We start from the raw sequence: 25,736 nt of genomic DNA on the forward strand, positions 1-25,736 counted from the left end.
TGCTTTAACAAAATTATCCAATATCTTCTTATATCTACCTTCATATAGGGTGATCAACTTCTGTGACAAAGTCCAATATATCTGTTATTATACAATATATGAAAAAACGTTGTTAATAAAAGTTATAGACACCTTTAATGTACACATTTTAAAATTAGTGAGAAATATACAGGGTCCTCCATAACACGGTGCCAAACCAAAGTTATGTTTTTTTAAATGAAACACCCTGTATTTTATTCAAAATCTGGTTTCTCTACATTTTTCTGATTCTAGAAATATAACACTTGTCTAGGATTATACTGAGTGTTTCAAAGTTACGAGCACTTTTATTAAAAAAGCATACTGATTTGATCGCCCTGTATGTTTCTAACGGTGTAATATAAACTTATTTTTTTTATGCTTTTGACTGGCAATATTAAAGTAGTTTTGCAACAATGTACAATTTCTTTATAACTACACAAATTGTATACAGGGTAAGTCAAAATTTAAATACAAGATTTTCTTCATAATTTTAAATGGAACACCCTGTATTTTATATTATTATCGAAAAGTTCTATCACTATACTTACATATCTTTTAAATATTCCCTATACCTAAAGTTATTAGTTTTTGAGATATTTTAGTTTTATTGTTGATAGCAACATGTATTACTTAGTTATTAATAACAATACTTTAATTTATCAAAATTTATTAAAAAAACTAAATTAAATAAAAAAAAATGTTCATCGTACCTCTTATGTTATAAAAGGTGTTCAAAATGACCTCCCATAACGTCTACACAAGCCTGGAGACGAGTTTAAAAAGACCTACAGATGTTTGTAAGCATTTGTTGTGTGACACTTTGAAAGGCGTTTTGAAACCTTACTCTCATATCATCAACTATTGTTGAAGGTGCCCTATAGACTACGTCTTTAATATAACCCCAAAAAAAGAAGTCACCTTCGTTTAATTCTGGTGATCTGGGTGGCCAGTGAACTGGCCCATCTCTTCCTATCCATCTTTCAGGAAATAGTTCATCGTTGAGAAGTGCGTTGTGGTGAGCAGGGGCTCATATGTTGGCGGATGTTTAATGGTACATTTTCACGTAGAATAGGTAAATGATTCACTAGAAAATTTAAATAAACCTCACCATTTACCGATTCCTCATAGAGAGAAGGACCTATAACGTAATTGCCTCTGATTCCACCCCAAACATTTAAGGACCATCTTGTTTGACTTTGTGTCAGCACAGTACGGATTGGTTGTGGAATAATAATGAAAATTGTGTCTGTTTACACTACCATTTTTGTGGAATGTTGCCTCGTCTCCAAAAAAAGGACAAACTCAAAAAAATCTCTCAGTATAACTATTTGTTTTTGTGACCATTGACAAAATTGTACTCTTTTGTATATGATATGGGTGCATGTTGTTTTTCTTGACTATCTTCTGGATAGATCCATAACTTATATCTTGTTCTCTTGTAATATTTTGAATACTTGTATGAGGATTTTCTGTAACAGGCAGTAAAACATTTAATTAATTTTCATTCGTAATAATGAATTTTGTTTTTTCCTTTGCTTCATAAACAGAGCCAGTACGATTAAACCTGTCAAATAAGTTGTCAAATGCTATCTTAGTTGGTTGCTGACGCTATGGACACCATTCCTTATAAATTATTGTGGCAACTAATGAGTTTTTGAAACACTCTCCTAAAAACCATATCATGTCTGTCATTTCTTCACGACTAAAATTCATTGTTGGGTAACAATTATAACAATATGGCAAACAATTATAATCAATAACAAAAGTAAAAACGTACAGATATTTAAAATCTTACATCTGACAGTTCTTGTGTCAATTATTTCAAAGCCACCTTAAACAAAAACTTGCAGCAATTTATAGTTTCCATTTCTTCGCGGAAAATTAATATCATTTTGTTAGTAAATATAAAATTGTCGTTATTGTATATAATTTACCATAAAATTGGAGAAAAAATGAAATGCAGTCTAATTTTAATTATCATTAACAAACTCATTGGAGGTTTCTCATATTATGGGTAATTAATTTACTGTAATAAACGTATCTATGAGTTATCGACAATAAAACTAAAATATCTCGAAAACTAATAACTTTAGGTATAGGGAATATTTAAAAGATATGCAAGTATAATGAAAGAACTTTTCGATGGTAATATAAAATACAGGGTGTTCCATTTAAAAATATGAAGAAAATCTTTTATTTGCATTTTGACTTACCCTGTATACAATTTGTGTAGTGATAAAAAAATTGCACGTTGTTGCAAAACTACTTTAATATTGACAGTCAACAGCAGTAAAAACATAAGTTTATATTATACTGTTAGAGTCATACAGGGCGATCAAATCAGTATGATTTTTTGATAAAAGTGCTCATAACTTTGAAACACTCAGTATAAACCTAGACAAGTGTTATATCTTTTTAATCAGAAAAATGTAGAGAAACCAGATTTTGAATAAAATACAGGGTGTTCCATTTAAAAAAACAAAACTTTAGTTTGGCACCGTGTTATGGAGGACCCTGTATATTTCTCACTAATTTTAAAATGTGTACATTAAAGGTATCTATAACTTTTATTAACAACTTTTTTTCATATATTTTATAATAACAGATATATTGGACTTTGTCACAGAAGTTGATCACCCTGTATATTTGTTATTTACCTGTATAGCTGGCCTAAATTATAATGGGCATTAATATGATCCGAAGAATAATTTATAGCCGATAAGAAGTGTTCTTCTGCTTCTGACTTATTATTCAATAAAGTACCTAAATTATTGTGTGCGCTGGCATAAGTAGGCCAAAGTCTGAAATAAATGAAATAACAATTACGTCAAATACTCTGAATACCATATCCTGATTTAACTACAATTATTAAGAGCTTCACGAAGAACAAAATAGGAAAATAAAAAAATTAGTAGAAGCTGAAGAAGAATCTTGGAGCGAAATTAGAACGAGACAGCAAATGCAGTCAAAAATTATTCTTTAAAGGGCTTAAAAATGTTAGAAATGGAAAGATAATATATAGTGATTACCTTATCATTTCTTAAAATTTTCTAGTTAATAATTACCTAAACTTCAGTACGTGTTGTATTCCAACGTTGGTCTTTTTATCTAGCAATGTGTCCTGCGAAGAATCCATTTAATTTTTACAAGTTTTGTTGAGATATTCTCAATTTTCGTTTTTGATCTTACCCAGTCGTTCCTATTTTTGTCTGACAGTCGTGTACCTAACATTGCTCTCTTAGACCAAGAGGCAGCGCTGAAAAATCTCTTTGAATTTACTAAAGCTAGATTTTTCACAGTTGATTACTGTGAGTGTGTAGAGAAACATACTGCGGTCGGTCAAGCGAAACGTAGAACAGGGGTTACTGAGAGGGTATTAAAGTTGCTTTCCTACGAAGGTAATTATTTCCATTTACTAAGGCTGAAAATCAGTACACACATTCTAAATTAAATATAAATACAAGTTATTATAGTCGGTCAGCTGTAAGACGGGACAGAGCCGGTCGGTCGGCCCCAATAGTCGATTGAGGAAATGACGCATTTTGGATCTCAATATTTTCGTCCAGTATGGATTTACTTGAAATTTTCACAGAAGGTAGGGAATAGTCCTAGGATCATTTTCTATATCATGCCGCTATCATTCGCTAAAACCTTGGTGGTGGTTGCCACCCCGTCTCGGGGGTGGGAATTTTTTATTACATTTTAACCATGTAATCCGATGGAAAAAGTGATTCTAAGAAAAAAATGTTTTTTACATTTTCTTCGTAAAACTAATATTTTTTGAGTTATTCGCGCTTGAAAATAACGGTTTTTCGACGAAGAAATCGACTTTTTTAGAGGTTTTTTTGAGAATACCTCGAAAAATATGCATTTAATCAAAAAAACTGTAAACATTGAAATTGTATCTATTAGTAACACGAACCGAATTCTTTTCCTATAATATCTTTAAGACCAATACAAACCGAGATTCATAATTTGAAATATTCAAAGCCAAATAATGGCAAAAATTTGCATTTTTCGAGTTAAATAATCTTTTTTCAAGTATACAATTAGACCTTTCAAAAAAAAAGAATAAAAAGTTTCTAGCATGAAAATTAAGCGACTTTTCTCTATGAAAAAATCAGTGAAAACAACCCCCTAACTACCTTCCTAATTCAAAATTGGTCTTCACCTTTCTGTAGTTCCTTTTATAATTACATTATCAATACACTCAAGGAGTTTGACCTATTTAAAATGCCTAATTTTGGAAAAATTGGAGTTTAAAGAAAAATTTATTTTTGCAATTTGGTACTTTTTACCTTTTACTTCAAAATATCTCCGAAAATACTGAAGATATGAAAAAAATTATAAACTACTAAGTTGCAACTTTTTTAATAGCTAAAATTATCCTGTGCATAGATTTTCATTACAGTGAATAGTTAGCCAGATATAGCTGTTTAAAACCTCTATTTACCAGCAAACACCCCCTTATTCGAGCCCTTTAAACCCGCCCCAATTAAAAAGTAAGGCATGTTACGGAATTTAATTTACACAGTCTTATAGCTCTTTAAAAATCCTACAAAATCATTTTTGAGGGGTCTCATTACTGAGAGGGTAACAAAGTTGTGAGATAGTGATAGTGAGATATAATATTTTTCCAAAATTAGGCATTTTAAATAGGTCAAACTCCTTGAGTTTATTGATAATATAAATATAAAAGAAACTACAGAAAGGTGAAGACCAATTTTGAATTAGGAAGGTAGTTAGGGGGTTGTTTTCACTGATTTTTTCGTGGAGAAAAGCAGGTACCGTCATTTTTTTGATTATAAGTCGCTTAATTTTCATGCTAGAAACTTTTTATTATTTTTTTTGAAAGGTCTAATTGTATACTTGAAAAACGGTTATTTAAGTTTTTCTCGAAAAATGCAAATTTTTCCCATTATTTGGCTTTGAATATTTCAAATTATGTATTTGACGAAAAAAGCTAACCTTTAACATGCCGTATCTCGGTTTGTATTGGTCTTAAAGATATTATTGGAAAAGAATTTGGTTTGTGTTACTAAAAGATAGAATTTTGATATCTACAGTTTTTGATTAAATGCATATTTTTCTAGGTATTCTCAAAAAACCCTCTAAAAAAGTCGATTTTTTCGTCGAAAAACTGTTATTTGCAGGCGCGATAACTCGAAAAATATTAGTTTTACGCAGAAAATGTAAAAAACATTTTTTCCTTAGAACCACCTTTTCCATTGAATTACATAATTAAAATGTAATAAAAAATGTGGCAACCACCCCCAAGGTTTTAGCGTGCGATAACGGCATGATATAGAAAATGATCCTTGGACTATTCCCTACCTTCTGTGAAAATTTCAAGTAAATCCATGCTGGACGAAAAAATAGCGAGCCGAAATGCTTAATTTCCTCAATGGACTATTGGGGCCGACCGACCGGCTCTGTCCCGTCATACAGCTGACCGACTATAATAACTTTTATTTATATTTAATTTAGAATGTGTTTACTGATTTTCAGCCTTAGTAAATGGAAATAATTACCTTCGTTGGAAAGCAACTTTGATACCCTCTCAGTAACCCCTGTTCTACGTTTCGCTTGACCGACCGCAGTATGTTTCTCTACACACTCACAGTAATCAACTGTGAAAAATCTAGCTTTAGTAAATTCAAATAGATTTTTCACCGCTGCCTCTCCGTCTATTTCCATTGCCCTTTCTGTTGCGGCTAGTTTATTCATATTTCTCTTAGTTAGGGTCCAGGTTTGATATCTATATCTCATGACGTGAAGGTTGCACTGCTCCTTAAGATTGCTCCAAGATGGAAAGATTGTTTTCAAAGTTTGATAGGAAAATAACCAGGAAAGTATACCTTGCCATATAAACTTTGGGATAAAAGATGAAAATATTAACGAGGCATACGATCTGACTAAGAAACAAGAAGACTAAAACATGGCGGAGCTCCTGGAATTCACAAAATAACATCAGAAATGATAAAATATCTAAGAGACCAGTAATTATTTGTGATAGTAACGATTTCCAAGACAGAATATAACAAGAAATTACAGACATTTACAGGAAAATTGTTCTACCTAACGCTATGACCAAATATACTGGAGATTGAAAATTATTGTTGAACCAGTACAATTATTGTTGCCAGAACAGTCACAAGTGATATAGAGAATTCTTCTAAACAGCAACAACTTTAAGATATATAAGAACAAAACAACATTTATGTGTTTCTTTTAATGTTAAACGAATAAATACTTACTCTATCGCTTTGTAGTAATGGGTTTTAGCTAACTCTTGTTGAGAAGAATCTCGTAAAAAATTGGCATAATTATAATGCATCTTTGCATTGTGAGGTAGAGTTTTTAAACCTGATCTAAAACGACAAAATACGTTAAGAATATTTAGTTATCGTTATTTTGGTGTACTGTAGAAAGAAACAGTAAGTAAAAAAGTTTTCGGTTACCTCAACAACCACTCACGAGATCTCCAATCTCTGTTTCTCATGATGGTTCTTAAACTCTGTGTTACCAAAAATAATAGTAGTAAGACAGATATAGTCTGTCTTTGTCTCGAATATTTAGTCCAAATTATTTGTAATCCATAAACTACCAGTAATATAAAACCTAAACTAAAACGATATAAAAAGAAATAGTTTATAAATCAAACATCTCTTAGCAAAACTTATCGAACTAATATTAAATTTTGTCTAGGATTTCAAAGCAACCTCTACCGAAATCGTTCGTATATTTTTGAGTCAAAGCCTTCTTCAGACCAATCCTCCATTCACCTCTATCTCTGGTAACTCTTCTCCAGGCTGTAACTCATTTAAATCATGCTCAGGGTCGTCTTGATACCTACGTCTCGGTCTACCTCTGGTTCGTTGTCTAATCGGCCCTTTTCATGCCCTATTCATCTAAGGCGTGCTACCGTAATGAATTTTACAAGGTCACATTCCCCAAAACTTTTATATAACTCAAAGTTGCAACGCCAACACCATAAAACTTGATCTTTTATTACTCCATATAGGATTTTTAGGATTTTTGCCTACACTTTTTAGGATTTTTCTGTCAGTAAAGAGCTGTTATAAAAGCATTCAAAATCGAATACCTCGTGACATCATGAGAAGCAGCGAAAGATATGGACCTGAACTAATCTTGCAAGGAAAGTAAAAGAAAAACGGGGACCAGTTAAGGGACCAGTTAAGAGTATAGGGACAGTATAGGCACTACAAGAAGAATGAGAAGGATTTTTCGCTCGAAACGTTTAATCAGTTCTTGTAATTGTGACCATATGTGTGATTGACTACGTTTCTGTTACATTATTTATCACTGGTCTTATTAGCGTTTTATAAAAGGTCACTTAAATTTTTCTGGGTAGTTTTCAAGCCATCTATCTTCTCAGGCTATATTAACACTTGTTGACAAGCACTTTTCTTCTTTTAATTTTTTGACTCTTCTTATTTTTAGTCATTTTTAGTCAATAGCGGGCCTAGATACTTGGAGGTGTGCACACCTTCGAGTTCTAAATCATCAATTTATTATTCTTCTAGGTGTCTGGTTGCTTTACCTAGTACCTATAACACAGATATATATTTTGTCTTTTGAGCATTGTTCATTCTCTGTGCAGATGCTCTTAACGAACGAAATGCATCGGTTAGATGCTGCTATTTCACTACAATCGATAAACAATATTTTAAATGATACTCGTAATATACATACCTTGGAATATAAAGAACTCTCTCTGCTACAACGAAGCCTACTGTTACCAACAAATTTGTAGCAGGTAAAAAAGGCACTGTGAGAAGTAATAAACCTAAAACTATTGGTGTATGTGTTTGACCCTAAAAATAAACAGAACGCGTTATAAAATATACCCATAGATATTTCTAATCGATCTTAAGTAATTATATTAATGTGTCTGGAGCTGAGGATAAGAACCTTAAGATGTTACGTGTTCATTACTTTGTTGTATGGAATGGAAATTTGGACACTGAAAGTGGATAATATAAATAAGAAGTTGTAAGCATTTATAAGGTGTGGTGCTGTAAAAGGGTTTTGAAAATAGGTACCATGAATCCAACGAGTTACAAATGCAAAAGTGTTAAGAAGGCTGTAAAAGGATTGCGATGTCATAAAGAACATCAAAACAAGAAAACTAGAATATTTAGGCCACACTACCAGAGGTGCGAAATATGATATATTAAGGCTCATAATTATTAATTAAGGGTAAAAGATCCATAGGAAGACGAAGAATTTTCTGAAAACAATTGAACAATAATTTAGAATTTCCCATTGAATTTTCTATGGCCTGTTTGACGATTCACCACCCGGTGTATAATGGAGTTTTTTTACATGTAATTAACAACCATTTGCTAATGTTGCGTTTTTCTATAAGTAAACTTTATTAAACCTTTTCAAGCTTAAAGCTGGTCTTACCTCAACGTTCGTTACCACTTTTAATATAAAAAGAAGCAGCATACCAAAAATAAATACTGTTAAAATATTTCTGGAATCATTGACTGATGTAATTAATGGTATGGAACCCATCTGCCAGTCGTGTGATAATGTACACGGGCATAATAGCAACCAAAAGTTGAAGGCTACTAAGTAGCTGTACGTCAAAAACCTGAAAAAATTAAAAAAAAATATGATACAAATACACCAAAACTTTTAAGTAAAAAAAACTTTTTTAGTGTTTTTAATTTTTAATTTTTTACATTTGGGGCTTATTTGTATATTTTCAATAACTTTTAAAAACAACTGGATCGCGTCAAAAAATCCTAAAGGCAATAATTTTTTAGAAAATCAAGGAGTTTATAGCATTTCCTGTGAGACATTTGAAGAGAATATGTGGGGCAGACCAAGAAACAAATATCCGCCCAACTAGAAGAGCCACAGTTACTGAGGAAATTAATATCAAAAGTAAACAGTTTCGAAATACAGCATATAAATACTGAGAATAATCTTCTATTCTCAGACCTCTGGTCCCAAGCAATCATCCCCATTATGAAACCTAACCCACCAAAATACAACCCTACCTCTTCTTGGATCCATTTTTTAAATATCTTTTTCTTTTTGTCGTATATTGTCTCCATTTCAATTTTGCAACTTCTTGTCTAACATCCCTCACTTTTGTTATCTCTCTTATCCACTCGTTTATCTTTTTATCCACTAGTCTTATGTGCAATATTTGTCTTTCCGTTGCTCTTTGCGTTTTTATGATTTTATCTGTATTTGCTTTTGTAATCGTCCACGTTTGGGAACCATAAGTGAGAACAGGGAGTACGCATTGATGTCTTAAGATGTTGTTGATATCTTTTGTTTTTAAGGATGTAGCTTCAAGCTAGAGCTAGTAGCTTGTAGCTTCTGCTTAGTTTGCCAAATGCCGCCGATGCCAGTCTAACTCGTCTTTTGATCTCTGCTGTTTGGTTTTCCTTGTTAAGTTTTATAATTTGACCCAGATATAATATAATCGTGAACTTTGTCTAACTCATCGAGTTAGATCCTCATTCTGATGTCCTCATCTGTATTTGTTATGATTTTGGTCTTGGTATAATTCATACCAGCTTCTATGACCGACTACCGACCTATCTCTGTTAACTGTTGCATGTGCTAGATTCTTGAAACATTTTTAAACCTTCGCCTTATATGGCAATTAGAAAAAGAATCTTTTCCTTCCTCCCTCCCGAAATGGTTTTCGAAGAAGTAGATTGACATTAGAAAAGCACGTTGCATTACATACTTCAATTAATAAAGCCTTTGCAAATATCCAAAAACTAGTAGCAATATTTGAATACAAAGGAATGGAAGCTGATTCTAGTACAGGCCAAGACCCACCATGGGTCGTAGACCCAATGATGATGATGAGTAGGAATATTTTTCGAAATAACTCGAGCTTTCATGGAAATATTAATAACTCCAATATTTGTCCGCGATTCATGGAAGAACGAAGATTCCACGGAATCATAGATGATGATCGCAAAACAGTTCTCACCAAAAAAATCTCAACAGTGGTAAGCTATTTAAAAGACATCAAGTTATATAAATATATTTACTGTAATATTTCTTGTGTTTGCATATCCACCAGTAACCCAGTTGATGTGGTTTTGGTTATTTGTCATAAATGGTTATCACATTAATTGATGGATTCGACCGTTATTTGATGGAAGTTCATTTTTAACAATAAAACTGAAAATTGGTCGATGCTTTACAGGAACTAACAGACAACTTGACCAATTTCTATCATACATTAATTCACTTCATAGTAATATTGAGTTTACAATAGAAACAGAACAGAATAATTCCATAGACTTTCTAGATGTAACGATTACCAGACTACACAACAAACATGAGTTCTCCGTATATCATAAACCTACCCATACTGACACAACTATACACAATTCATTATCCCATCCTACACACCACAAATTAGCAGCCTACCATAGCATGATACATAGACTGACAGAAATTCCCATAACAAAAAATAACTTCGAGATAGAACTAAACATCATTAAACAAATAGCTTGAAATAGCAGTAAACAATGGCTATAACGAACAAACAGCTAACAAAATTTTAAACCAAAAACTCCCTAAGAAAGCACTGAAATTAGTGTATCCACCACCACAGAAAGAACCCAGTACCTTCTGCTCTCTCACACACACTGGCAAGATAACAACAAAAATAGCCAGATACATAAAAAAGAAAGGAATAACACCAGCTTTCAGAACTAACAACAACTTAAGCAAATATATTAAGAACAATAAAAGCCGGAAGAGAAAGAAACTACAGAGTGGTGTGTACAAACTAACGTGTGGTGACTGTCCGAAAACTTACATCGGTCAAACTGGCAGAACCATTGACAAACGGATAGCAGAACACAAAAGGGCTTTCAACAATAAAAAAACAGACACTTCTACAGACGCACTTCACCTTCTAGATCATAATCATTCTTTCAATGAAGAGTTTCAAATTCTGCATATTCAGAATAAAGGCCTTACGCTATCTTTTTTAGAATCTATGGAAATTAATAAATTGAAAAATACGGATATAATTCTGAATGACCAACTCAAGACAAACAGCTCCCCACTCCTCAACCTCTTCAGTTAAAGACTTAAAAAGGCAAACACTTTGTAACCTATATCACTTGAGAAAGGCACTCTGCCGAAACCGCTGTAGTCACTTAGTTGTAATAAATTTTGTGGAAGTATAGAAAACTAATGTTTTCAGTGTTTTATTGTTAGGTTATCACATTGGTCATAAATAGACACTTACCGTACACACATAGACGGATGGAAAGCAGCTGGATTATCTTGTTGAGAAAATTTGGGGAACGATCCCTGTAACATCGCCAGTCGAAGTGACAATAGGACTCCAAACTAAAAAGAAATTAGGACATATCAAACAATACATATTTGGTGTATATTTAAATATTGATTTTTTCATTTAAGCATTTAATTTAAGATTAAAAGACTATATTTTTTAATACATATACATTTATAATAGTAGGGGAGCAAAGTATGCTAAATGTGCAGTCACTCGAGCGCTTTGGAGACCTATTGGGTTGTGAAGAGTAGGTCTTAAAACCAAAAAAAGTTAAGTAACATTTTCCATTTTAGTGGGCGCTTGCCATTTTTTAATTTAATTTTCCATTTCCAACAATCGTTTTTTCCAATTATAAAGCCATCTATGCATAATTCGATAAAATGTTGCGAATAAAATTTTTTTTCTAAAATTTTCCGAATTTTTCAATGGTCAAGTCAGTTTTTTTAAAGTTTATATTTTCGGAGTTATTTAAAAAACATCTAATTTCGCAGTTCATTTGTTTAATAAAAAATGAAGCACCCACTTCTCGAGTAGAACTTTTTGATATGTTGTTTATTAAACATTTCTTAATGAAATTACAAAAAGTTATATCTTGTTTGATTTTTTCCGAAGTGAAAATCTATATGCACTCCCCTGTAAGTGTATTGTGTTAAATGACAGTGTAACGTTAAGCCCTAACTTTCAAGGTCTGTCGAAATAAACACATAAATATTAAATTGAACAAAGCAAAAATTAAACTCAAGTTAAAAACTTCCGAAACTTCAGAATAAACTTCGTATTTATTTAAAGAGTAGAAACTCACCGAAGCAAGAACTTTGGCAATTCGATTAACAAACCGAAACGTTTCGCCATTCCACCTGAGGTAGCCTGAAGACCTGCAAAGCATACGAATCGTTGAATTGTACAAAAAGATTCCGTTTTCTTAACTCTAAATTTTCAACTCTAACGATATCGTCTTACCGTTTTAAGTGGGACCAACTGAAGTAGAAATCAAGAGCTAAATTAAGCAGAAATACTGTGACCCCTGTTTCTTTCGCCAACATGCTAAATCCGGCTAAAAAGATGCTCGTTTTTAGGTAGCATCTTTCTGAGTCACTGAAACGGAACATAGTATTATAGTTATTATTTACTAATATTAAACATGTTTTGAGATAAAACGCAAAATGCAATTAAAAGATTTTACTTGATATTTCTGTACGGTTTCTATAGGGTGTTAGTAAATGAAGCATGATAAAATATTAACAGTTTGCTACACAATCGTATGTCCCCAAATGCTTCGTTTCCTTGATACGGAATGTGGGAATTTTTCTATTTATATAATGATTAAGTTATAAAAATTTATTTGACAGTATCGAAATGTGGGCCATGGTTATATGGCCCATATATTGGGTCCACGTTGGCCAATAAATTATAGAATAGACTCAAAATATGGGCAACTAATACATAATATATATGAAAACGCATCTTTGATAATAACATAAATACAAATCTTATTTCCATTTAGAGAGGAGTTCGACAAGGCGAAGTAATATCGCCAAAGCTGTTTAATCCATCCCTAGAAAACGTTTTCAATTTATAATTTGGTCAACTTTTGGTGTCATATTAGATTCTCCTAATTTTGGAAATTACATTTAGGTGTCGAAATATATAGTTATGGGGATGTTAAAAAGAGCGTCCGAAAGCAAGCAAATAAAGCCAAATACGTGTCAGGATATCTGAGGTATGTCATCTGGAGAAATAAAGATATGAGGCTGGAAGGGAGAGTATGCATATACAAATCATGTGTAAGACCGATCATATCGTACGCGATAGAAACAAGATGTGACACAGCAGAAAGCAAGAGGATACTGAGACCATCAGAAATGAGAACGGTGAGGTCAATAACTGGAAAAACATTGAGAGACAGAATACCGAACGACAGAATAAGAGATCTCTGTAAAATACAAGACATCGTACGGTGGAGAAGACAGAGAAGACGAGAGTGGAATCAGCATGTGACGAGAATGGACAGCGAGAGTAGCCCGTAGGTATAGGCAGAGATTCAAAGCCAACAGGCAAGAGACCAATAGGAAGGCCCTTTAAAAGGTGGCGACATAGCTGGCAGTCAATATCACAGCTGCGAATAAAGCTAAAAATCGGTTAAGAACAGGTTAAGAGGCCTAGTATAAGAAGAAGAAGAAGACATTGGCCAGTTGTTCACGGTCTTCAGCTAATCGGAATATTTATTCTGCACTGTGTATTCCTGTACAAACGCATCTGTTCTTGAGCCATGATATCTGATTACTTCCAACTCCTAAGCGGCCCTCGATTTTATCATATGTACCGGTATCCTCTAAGAACATACCTTATGACCCATACTGAAGACAAAGTCCAGCTTGATTTAAGGGGAAAGATACCTGGCTACGATTTACTGGGAGCCACCTATGATAAACATTACGGCGTCGCAACCTACATTCGCTGCAATATAGAAAATGGTTTCCTACTTTCTGCTTCCAATGAAAATAATATACATGAAGTAGTCACCAAGATTGGAGATATTACCGTACTTAACATATACAAACCTCCAGCCACTACATGGAACCCAGAAGTGCTAAAGACTCATCCACATCCTACTATATACATCGGCGACCTCAACAGCCACCACGAAATGTGGAAGTACACCACGAATGATGAAAATGGGGAGGCACTAGTAGAATGGTCCGAAGAGCAAAACACATATCTAGTTTTTGATGCCAAAGACAGAGGAACATTTAAATCAGCTGCATGGAGAAAAGAATATAACCCAGACCTATGTTTTGTCTCAAAAGATACCAATGACAGACCACTAACAACTGCGAGAAGTGTCCTTGCAGACTTCCCACATACTCAACATCTTCCGGTGCTTATCACCATCGGAATATCAATTCCAATAATTAGATCATATCCTCGACCCAGGTGGAATCTTAGAAAAGCAAACTGGAAGAAGTTCTCTGAACAACTAGACCGGACCTTGAGCTGGGTCCCTCCAACCAGCAAACATTATGAGAGGTTTGTGGGCGCAGTAATAAGCATTGCCAAGAAAACCATCCCTAGGGGGTATCGCAAAGAATATGTGCCTGGATGGACTGAAACATGTGAAGACTTATACACGAAGTTTCTCGAAAGTGGTGACCGAGAAATAGCCGATGAGCTTTTACACAACATCGATACAGCTAGACGCCAAAAATGGATAAAGACTGTCGAAAACCTTGACTTCAAAAAATCAAGCCGGCAGGCATGGTCCTTGTTGCGGAAAATTGGAGGAGCTAACCAGCTGGAATCCAGAGAGTCTAAAATGTCTCCGAACAAGGTTGCCTCCCATATAGTATCTCTATCCAGAGCTCCACGAGATCGAACACATACTACCAACGTGAAAAGAGACTTAAGGGCATTAAAACAAATGAACAGAACGAACTCCGAATATTCAGCAAGAATACTTATTTCTGAAATCACACATGCGCTGAAAGAAATGAAATCAGGTAAAGCACCTGGTTTTGATGGTATCCATCCAGAGTTCTTGATACACAGTGGTGCATACACGAAACAGTGGCTTGCAATGTTCTTTAATGATATACTTCAGTCAGGTAACATTCCTTTCTCACTTAAGCGTACAAAGATAATTGCAATTCCGAAACCGAGCAAATCAAACGATAAGCCAGAAAACTACCGCGCCATAGCTCTACTCAGCATGGTATATAAACTATTAGAAAAGCTTCTCCTCAACAGAACTAGTCACAGGATACTAGAAAATGTCCCCATTGAACAAGCTGGCTTCCGCCCTCAACGAAGCTGTTGTCATTAACAACTTTTATAGAAGCTAGTTTTCAAAAGAAACAAAAGACAGCAACAGTATTTATAGATCTAACAGCAGCATATGATACTGTTTGGAGACAGGGATTAATATATAAACTGGCCCGCATTATCCCCTGCAGAAAGATAATTAACCTCATTGACAACATGCTGACCAACAGAGCCTTCCAGGTTATAATGGGAAAGGAGACGAGTAGACAGATGAAACTTAACAATGGGCTTCCACAGGGTTCTGTCCTTGCCCCTTTACTTTTCAGCCTCTATATTGCTGACATGCCTGAAACCGAATCTCGGAAGTTTGGATATGCTGACGACTGGACCCTTGCAACAAGCCACCAATCTTTAGAAACTACAGAAATCACTCTCACGAATGACTTATCCATCCTCAGCGAATACCTTAAGAAATGGAGACTACAGCCAAGTACTACAAAAACTGAAGTATCAGCTTTTCATCTAAACAACAAGTTGGCAAACAGAGAATTGCAAGTGTATTTTAATAACAAGCTGTTAAAACACAATAAATACCCGAAATACCTTGGGGTTACTCTAGACAGAACGCTCACATTCAGAGAACACCTGACGAAAACAGCAGCAAAATTGAAAACACGCAACAATATAATACAGAAACTCTGCGGCACTACATGGGGGTCCACAGCATCAACATTAAGATCCTCTGCTCTTGGCCTGATATATCCGGTGGCAGAATACTGTGCTCCAGTGTGGCTAAATAGCAGGCATACCCACCTGGTCGACACCCAACTAAACCGTACTATGCGTATGATAACAGGCACAATTAAGCCCACCCCTACAATGTGGCTACCTACCCTTAGTAATATAGCACCACCCAACCTACGCCGCGAACATGCATTGGTTAAAGAATATAACAAAATAATGGACAGTCGCCAGCTTCTAGTCCACAACGACATCCCCGATATCCTTGGAAACCGTCTCCGATCCAGGTTACCCCTCTACAATCTGCTCAAGCGCTGCAGCAATCCAACTTTGACTTAAATACCCGATGGAGAGAAGATTGGGAAAGTAGGACAGATCCGCATTACCATAGTCTACCGGACATCATAGGGAAACCTGGCGAATTTGAACGTCCCCGTAAGATTTGGACAGCCCTTAATTGAATTCGAACAAACTGTGGAAGATGCGCCGACTCCCTCCACAGATGGGGTAAACTCCCCTCGCCTTCTTGTGACTGCGGCGCTGCAAGACAGACGATCAGTCACATTGTTCAGGACTGCCCACGCAGAGCATACACAGGCGACCCTATAGACTTTGTAATGGCAGCCGAAGGGTCAATCGAATATATAAAAAAATTGGACATCTGTTTGTGATGCATTGTATAATGCATAAATCTAAATATATTCTGTGATATACTTAAGCCATACGCTAAATAAATAAATAAAATACCTTAGGTATGAAATTTTTCATATTTTAATAGTTTGCAGTAACTTACTAATGACATTTGCTCTATTTAATACAACTTCGTTGGTCTGCATCATTGTCAAGGGTATTCGGACTCTATGCGATTGATCGCATCAGCATTCAGAGTCCAGGTCTCGCTGACATGTAACAACACTGACCAAATATGGCATTTGATCATTAATTGACGTAGTTTTAGGTTTAGGTTGTGGTTACAAAAGAATGATTTTATTTTTAGAAACGTTGTACAAGCTATTTTAATTACAGCTTCATAAATAGGCAACATAAATCAATGTAAACAACGTTACTAATGTCTTTGTCGGTTAGTTTAATGTTCAACATTTGTCTTTCCATGGATGTTTTTGTGTTTGCTTTTTTTCCATATTTTCATTTGTAAACGTCCAGGTCTGAGAGACATATAGAGAGAACAGGTCTGAGAGACAGGTCTGAGAGGACATTATACATCGAACTATTTTTGACCCCAGAATGTGGGGTATATTTTATGACCAATCTTTTCGGGACACCCTGTCACTTGTATATACCGACTTTCACTTGTATATTCTTGTTTGTGCGATTATAAATCGGGATACCTCCTATAAAATTTGTACGGTCTTTTGGATTAGCACTGACCTTTTAAAAGTTCAAAGCTAGAGTCTCTCCATCTCAAATCCACGTCTTTTTTATTGCTTGGTCTACCGCAAGACACTATATTTGTGAATGTACATTACATAGCTCTACTATCTTGTTACTGGAGTTGTATCGAATTAACACTTCGCATATTGAGTACCTGCATGATTACCTATAAGGTGTTTGTGTTCGCAATTTGCGTTACAAATACGCCAAAGCAATGTTATGCAGGTAAATATTGCATCTGACGTTTAGCAAATAATCAAATTGCAGTACAAGAATCGGTGTACAAAGTAGTTTCGCTACTAAACCTAAATTGCCTTTGAATAATTATTAACGTTGCTCCTCCAGAAGCGTTGAATTCAATTGCATTAATACCAGGGAAATAAAATCAATTTCGTGCAAGTTTTCGCGCGAATACATCGCAATTAAACGTTATCTATATAAATATATGATATACTCCAGGTTGGGGATTGAGACGTCTGAAATTCCTATTAACGAGTTGAAGATGCAAATAATGATGATGACTTGCAAAAAGGAAAAGGATTATGAATTTTGGCACCTGGAATATGAAACAAACTTAAACAACATCCACTAGACAAGTGGATATGGTAGTTCTTACGAAACGAAAAAGAATTTCGGGGGAAGTAAACAGATAAAAATAAGATAGGTAAAGACCAAGCTATATACAGGAAAACTCGGAACGAAGCAAAAACAAAAATTTTAATGTAAACACAGCAACCATGAAAAGGTTTAGTAGACAAATTAGATGTATGAAATGTCTTCCATATTTCCTATTTGAATTTGACTAGTTAACTTTTTCCAAGGTGACTATTTTTCAATTGAAATTATTTTTGCTTCGTTCGGAACTTACTATATTTTCATTTGTTTTCGTCTGTCTTATTTTACAAATATTTATGAAACTGAATATCTGTTTCCTATTAATTACTGCATTTTTACTTGTTGATTCTTTTGTCACAATACCTATAGATCTACATACCTAAGTCTATAAGACAATATTGTAAAAACCATAGGAATGTTACAAAGTTTACTACTTTTTAAACAATTAGAATAATTGAAATAAAAATATAATAAACAATATTTTAAATCTAAGACTTCTCGTTAATAAACTGCTTTCTGGCTGCATCCCATATCTCCGGATTTTACAATATATAATCACGTAGAGACGACGAAAATAGGAGAAAGCAAATAGAGGACACTTAGGCCACGCATTTACCTTCTCTTCGTCTAGGAAAAGGACCGAAAGACAGTTTCTAAGAAATGTTAGAAACTGTCTTTCGGTCCTTTTCCTAGACGAAGAGAAGGTAAATGCGTGGCCTAAGTGTCCTCTATTTGCTTTCTCCTATTTTCGTCGTCTCTACGTGATTATATATTGTAAAATCCGGAGATATGGGATGCAGCCAGAAAGCAGTTTATTAACGAGAAGTCTTAGATTTAAAATATTGTTTATTATATTTTTATTTCAATTATTCTAATTGTTTAAAAAGTAGTAAACTTTGTATCTGGGGCTTTTCGTTGTTTTCCTCGTAATACGAGAGATGTCGCTGATTTGCGTCTCAAAAGGTGGGTTCATTGCATCGCGATGTTTTGCCTTAAAAGAGGCAGAATGTTTATATTCCCTTCAGAGTTGTGACTGCATAATCTTCACTGATGATGCATAAGGATGCTGAAATAGTTGCTATATGGAGATGGTAGTCCAACTCTGAATCGAATATAAACAAAACCTGCCTTGAACCCTTTTTAACCATAGGAATGTTATTTAAAATTAAATTTGGATTATTACTGTACTTACCTATGGTATAACAGAATTGATATTAAAAAGAAGACACAGGCTAACACATCAGCACGACCTACAATTCCAGTAACCTATAAATTAAAAAATATTGTGTTAGTTTTAATTGATTCATTTAAAAATAAAATAAAATGTTAGAATAATTCATTGATTATTATGTTGGCTCCTAACGCCACCTGCTAACGTATTAACAAAATATACGGTGTTTAGTTTTGACAGAACCGTTAAAGTCAAATTTGAATATAAATGAACATAATTTCTTTAAAATATAAATAATAAATATTCTTCTATTCTTTTACTTCTTGGAGATCTTTCGATCTGTTTAATTCTAAAGCTGCCCCTGGTAAATTTCCTAGGAGGTAGATTGCCAACTATCCCTCCATATTTTAAGTTGTCTTCCGGGGGTCTTTAACCGGGCGGGTTGTTTTCTAGGGCAGTTTTTGGGAGTCTACTCTCATCCATTCGTCTTACATGTTTGTACCACATCCTCTTGCGCTGCCTTTCCCATCTTACAAAATCTTGAATTTTGCATTGCTTTCTAATGTTTGTATTTCTCACCCTGTCTCTTCTTGTTTTTCCCACTATTGTTCTTAGGGTTTTCATTTCAGCAACCCTTAGCATCTGTTTCGTTTTGTTGGTGTCTTCGCGCCCTTCTGTGTCATATGTTATATCGGTCGTATGTAAGTGTTGTAGATTATAATTTTACTATCTGTGCGCATACAAGTACGGATTTAACCAGACTATCTCCCGCAGACATCCTGACAATGCAGATGCTTTGTTGATCTTACTCCTCAGGCTCTTTATTGGGTCGTGGGTGCTTGATAAATCTATGCCTAGATATCTGAATTGCATTACTAGGGGGTTGTTATCAACCACTAACTTCTGAGCGGATCTTTTACTATTGTCATACTTGTTTGTATATATGTTCATATTTAGTTGGCGGCTTATTTGAAAGAACTGAAAGGGCTGTCTCTGAAGATCATCTGATTCGGCAATAATTGCTGCGTCATCTTCGTAACACACCATACCAATTCTTTTGTTGCTCCTTCTATATCCGAGATTAAGAGATGTTACTTTGTTTACATTTTTGCCCATGAGTAAGTTAAACAAGAAGAGGTTTAAACTGTTGCCTTATTTAATTTCTCCCGGTTAGGGAATACTTTCGGTGAATTGGTCTTCTGCTCTAACTTTAGTTACGTTGTTATTTTAGGTTATGGCATGTCTTTGTTATCCTGATCTGTGTTTTATTTTCTATTAATATATTGTTATGATCTGCTCTCTATTACTTTTATCTTAATTATTATTTATTTGATCAATTATTTAATTAACGCAAATCATACATAAAAATATTAAGAAAAAAATCTCAGGTTGCCTTTTGTCAAAAAAAAAATTTAATTAAATTCTCTTAGGTTATACTTATCCTTTGTCGTGGCTTCAGTATCTCTTAGTTGATCCTTATCGGGATAAAATAGAAAAAGGAAATAAATAGAAAAATCATAAATAAACACATACAAATACCTTTATTATCAAAAGCAATGTTCTATAAATTTATCAATTAAATCCTGTGAGCATAACTGCCCAAAAGAAACTTTTACCATATAAATTAATCTAATTCAAACAAATATTTATCGCTTTGTTCTTGATACCCTTAATAAAAAACAAGCTAAACAAACAAATTTGGTATTCGCAAATTACTTATACTTCCTATTAAATTTTTGAAATGTTGGAATCTTAAATGCATATGCTTTTACGTAAAAAAATTTAACTTCTGATTATAAAGAAAATCTATCACATAGGTTATTGACTGACCTTTTTGATTCACACACAATGATGTCTCCTCTTGACCCAAACAGCTCCTCCTTGTTGATTATGTTAATCTACCAATCAAAGCCCTCTCTGTTCTCAGCAAACAATCCAGCAGGATACCAGCAAATATTTCTCCAAAACACAAGTCAGGCCTCTTTTTGCCAGTACTCGTTCAATAAACTCCAAAACTCTCTCCTCTCTTTCTCTCAACAATAATCTCCTGAGACCCAAGTATCTTTTTACTTGGTGTCACAAATAATTTTAATAACGATAATTTTTGATAACTGTGTCAGATCAATGAATAAATAATAAATAAATAAAAAAATTATCCGGTATTATTATTGTTATTGTCCCGGACAAACAGAGTTTCTGCTTGACATTTCGTCCTAGACTTTTATAAGATTAAATAATTGTTTTATTTATTCGTTTAAAGAAAAAATACTTCCTAACCTATTTATATACTTCTTTCGCCTTTTTTATTTTGAGCCAACCATGTTAGTATAATATATTTTCCTGAAAGAAAGGGTTCACAATCTGCTAAAGAAAAAGTATGTCCAAACTGATCCTTCCTTACTAAAACAAGTATTCCTTACCATCCATTTCCATTAAAGAGACTCTTATCAATTATTTATTTAGCATAAAAAATACCCCCATTTCTCCGACAATGTCTGGAGATAGCGTAGAGGAAAGCGTTTAAGTGGGATCTGATTTCGAAGGGATAACCATCCGGGATAGAAAAGGATGACCAGCAGGGATAAAAGGATGAGAACGGGATGGATTTATAGGTGATTGATTACCGGTGAGGGTAGAAACACACTTCTGGCGATTCACAGAAAGGAGGAAATTCAATCGAGGAATCGAAAAGGATTATTGTTCCGGCTAAATGATGGATGAGCGACGACAAATTAGCTCGTGGTTGTAACCGCGGCTTTTGTTCATGGTTTATTTGGATTAAGGGGATGAGGATAAATGGCGATTTGCTTTTGTTACTCTCACATAATTTATCTATACAAGGGCATAAAGTATTCAGGTATTGATCATTCTCTATATAGTACATTCTTTCACGGTTTTTGCTGTAAATTTTAAAGAACCGGTTGGATTGACATGAAATTCGGCACACGCATAGCTAACATGTCAAAGAAAAAAAGTGATATGGTACCGATGTGTGCTTTTGCCCTAGGGGTGAGTTTCACTCCATCTCGGGGGTGAAAAAATATATGTCCAAGATAAGTCCCGAAATGGATAAACTGACTAATTCTAAGCAATTTTTGTTCTATAGAGTTTTTCACCAAATCAATACTTTTCGAGTTATTTGAAAGTGAATATGTTCATTTTTGAACAAAATAACCACGTTTTTAGACATTTTTTCGCAAATAACTCAAAACGAAAGAATTTTGTCGAAAAAATTATTATTAGCAAAACTATAGCCTATAAAAAAGTAAAAAAACAGTGTATGTGTTATAGTCAAAGCCCGAATTTCAGGCACTCCTAGGTTTGACTAGGCAATCCTCAGGTCTGACTGACGGTCTTAGTCAAAGCCCGAAATAAATTACAATTTCGGCCTTTGACTAGTCAAACCTAGGAGAGACTAAGTTGGTCAGGCAAAGGTCGAAATTTAATTTTATGAAATCGGGGTTTGACTAGTAGACCAGGGCGCATCTGTAAAAATATTAGTACATTTGGACGTTGAGAGGTGACTCAAATTTTTTTGCAGAAATTGCTTGAAAATAATTCAAATAATAATATTTGACTTATCCTCCCTCTCAAAAAGGTCCGGAACATTGTTTAAATAATCAAAATGTCAAAAAATGAAGGAAAAATTCGATTTTTTTCTTGGTTTTTTGATTATAACTTTAAAAGTATTAATTTCCGAGAAAAGTTGTATTTACATAAAAGTTGCGTAATTAAATTTCCTATAATATAAAATTGGTAAAATATTTAAAAAATAGTCACCCTTGTTGCAAAATAGCAATAATTACCAAAAAACCATACAAAAACAAGTATTGGTATTTTACGTTTTTCAACCATTTATGCTACATTTAGGACCTTCATGTTTCAGCCAGAAAAAGTATATAATACAGTAAAACAATTTTGTAAATTTCATTAAGATAGGATCAATAGATTCTGCATAATAAATTTTGCAATCCAGCTTTCGCAAAAAAGATTCATATTTTCAAAATGTTACAGGACTGAAAATAAAGCAGATAGGAAGTTGAAATTTTTTTTGCTTATAGAACTGTACTGTATCTTTCATTTGAAATTTGTTAAATTAAAATCAATTAACTATCACGGCGTCAAGATTTTTTTTAAATAAACATTAATTATTGGTGCTGCGCGCAGGACAGCGGATAGTTTGCTCTGATTGGGCATTCCAATGACCTTTGATAATGATTGATACATTTTAATTTTTATTACATTTCGATATAAATAAATCAGTTTGTTTATTGCAAAATAAAAACACATACTCTATCCTTTGAAATATCACTTTTTTTAGCAAAAACTTTCTTTGTTCATATATTTTAACTTAGAGAATAAAAGTTTATTATTTTTATATATATATGCAATTGTTACAAATAATATTTCACAAACAATATTAAAATTAGTTTGATTTTTGTGGAATTAAAATATTAAAATACAACAAAGTATAGAGTAAGAAAATAATATATTAGATAAAGTTGGGAAGAAATTTTGGTGGAAATCAACTTGTGTGAATCCAACACCGCTGTCCTTCGCGTAGCACCAATAATTAATGCTTATTTAAAAAAATTCCTGACGCCGTGGTAGTTAATCAATTTAAATTTTACAAATTGCAAATGAAAGGTACAGTACACTTCTATATGCAAAAAAAATTTCAACTTGCTATCTACTTTATTTTCAGTCTTGTAACATTTTGAAACAATGAATTTTTTTTGAGAAAGCTGGATTGCAAAATTTATTTTGCAAAATCTATTGAACCGATCTTAATGAAATTTACCGTATTATTTTACTGTATCATAAACTTTTTCTGGGTGAAATATGAATTTCCTAAGTATAGCATAAATGGTTGAAAAACGTAAAATGCAAATACTTGTTTTTGTATGGTTTTTTTCGCAATTATTGCTATTTTGCAACAAGGGTGATTATTTTTTAAATTTTTAACTACTTCTATATTGTAGCAAATTTAATTACGCAACTTTTATGTTAGTACATCTTTTCTCGGAAATGAATACTTTTAAAGTTATAATCAAAAAACCAAGAAAAAAATCGAATTTTTCCTTAATTTTTTGACATTTTAATTATTTAAACAATGTTCCGGACCTTTTTGAGAGGGAGGATAACTCAAATATTATTATTTGAGTTATTTTCAAGCAATTTCTGCAAAAAAATTTGAGTCACCTCTCAACGTCCATCTCAAAACAGATGGGCCCTGGACTATAGTCAAACCTCGATCAGCTATTAAAATGTCGTAATTTGTTAGATTAGGTTTAATAAAACGTCATTTTTTAATTTTAATGTTTATTATTTTTATATTGTCGTAATTAAAATAAAAAAAAATAGTGTTAATTCTCACATGTTAAGGCAATTATGGCATTTAAAGTTGCACAATACGTTAGACCTTTTACATTTACGTAACTTGGGAGAGCATTTTTATTGCAGTAGCAATTTATAAATCCTTGTCCTCTAAATTTAGAAACTTTTGTACTAATTTCTTTTAGAGACAGAGACAGCTTAACGTCTGGAACATCTTCGAAATTAGGAAATTTCTCTTTGCATTCTCTTTTTGTTTTGTTTTGTTGCAATTGATTTCTTGAAAAAAGTGTGTTTATTATTTCGTATTTCGTACCAACTCTATATAAACCAAGTCAATTGTTTTATCTTGTATGATACCCAAAATATTTCAAGCATCTCCTTTGGCTCTATCAAAGCTGGGGATAGGTATTGTTACAGTTTTTTCGATCGAAATTGGAGGACATTTTTTTTCACTTAATTGTTTCATAGCATTATAAGCTGGTCATGAAGACCTTCAATCGCATTTCCTTTATTTATTTTAATCTTTTCTGCCTGTGCACAACGCATGTCTGTACCGCCCGATTACAAATTATGCGCGTATATGCGTCAGAGCTCTCTTTTTGGCAAATACAAAAAACCACATCTGAAGAAATAATCTGAATTGTTTGACAATTTTCTTCCTCCACTAGTGACGACGCGACGGTCCAGGGCCTTAGTTAGTACTATGGTGACCTTACTTTTGATACTTTTTTATACGAGTTTGATTCTTTTTGATACTTTTTGATACGATTTTAAATTTGCTCTACTGTTGACTTCCCCTAAAGATAGGAATAATAAAATTCTGGGTAGCTTGACATGCAAGGTCAAATGCTATCCCGACTGGACTAGGTATATAATGGTAGGGGAACCCAAGCGGGGATTTTTGCAGTTACTCGAGCGCGTCAGTTTATCACATGAGGAGAAACCTTGTACCCTGTAAATGTACCTCTATCACATATTGGTTCTTAATACAGGGGAGTTCGTTAAGGGGAGTCCGATAAAAAAATATATCCTTAGAAAAACTCGAAATCGTCAGATTTAGATAAGTTAAAATATGCAAAAGGGTTAAAATTTCAAAAACCTGAAGATTTCAGCGGGCGTAAGGAAATGGGTGAGTCACAATATTTCACAAAAAAAGCGAATATTTCGCGAAATGAACGACAGATAAGTCTAAAAGATACGAAAAAATAAGTTGGTACGAAATACGGAATAATAAACACACTTTTTTCAGAAATCAAATAAGGGAATGCAAAGAGAAATTTCCTAATTTCGAAGATGTTCCAGACGTTAAGCTGTCTCTGTCTCTAAAAGAAATTAGTACAAAAGATTCTAAATTTGGAGGACAAGGATTTATAAAATGCT

General features: G+C 33.7%; 1 protein-coding gene across 4 annotated transcripts in view; it reads right to left on the minus strand.

Moving 5' to 3' along the window:
• LOC114324831 (protein O-mannosyl-transferase TMTC1-like) overlaps positions 1-25,736 on the minus strand; it is a 176,401-nt gene that overhangs the window by 24,795 nt on the left and 125,870 nt on the right. For all 4 annotated transcript variants that reach the window (XM_050651160.1, XM_050651158.1, XM_050651159.1 and 1 more), the window contains exons 4-12: positions 19,041-19,114; positions 12,302-12,436; positions 12,144-12,216; positions 11,291-11,394; positions 8,455-8,644; positions 7,738-7,859; positions 6,483-6,647; positions 6,279-6,392; positions 2,679-2,822 (exon numbers count right to left, since the gene is read on the minus strand). In XM_050651160.1, coding sequence (XP_050507117.1) covers positions 2,679-2,822; positions 6,279-6,392; positions 6,483-6,647; positions 7,738-7,859; positions 8,455-8,644; positions 11,291-11,394; positions 12,144-12,216; positions 12,302-12,436; positions 19,041-19,114 — 1,121 coding nt within the window. The remainder of the gene's footprint in view (positions 1-2,678; positions 2,823-6,278; positions 6,393-6,482; positions 6,648-7,737; positions 7,860-8,454; positions 8,645-11,290; positions 11,395-12,143; positions 12,217-12,301; positions 12,437-19,040; positions 19,115-25,736) is intronic.

The sequence above is a fragment of the Diabrotica virgifera genome, chromosome 5, assembly GCF_917563875.1.
Source record: "Diabrotica virgifera virgifera chromosome 5, PGI_DIABVI_V3a".
Taxonomy (NCBI): Eukaryota; Metazoa; Arthropoda; class Insecta; order Coleoptera; family Chrysomelidae; genus Diabrotica; species Diabrotica virgifera.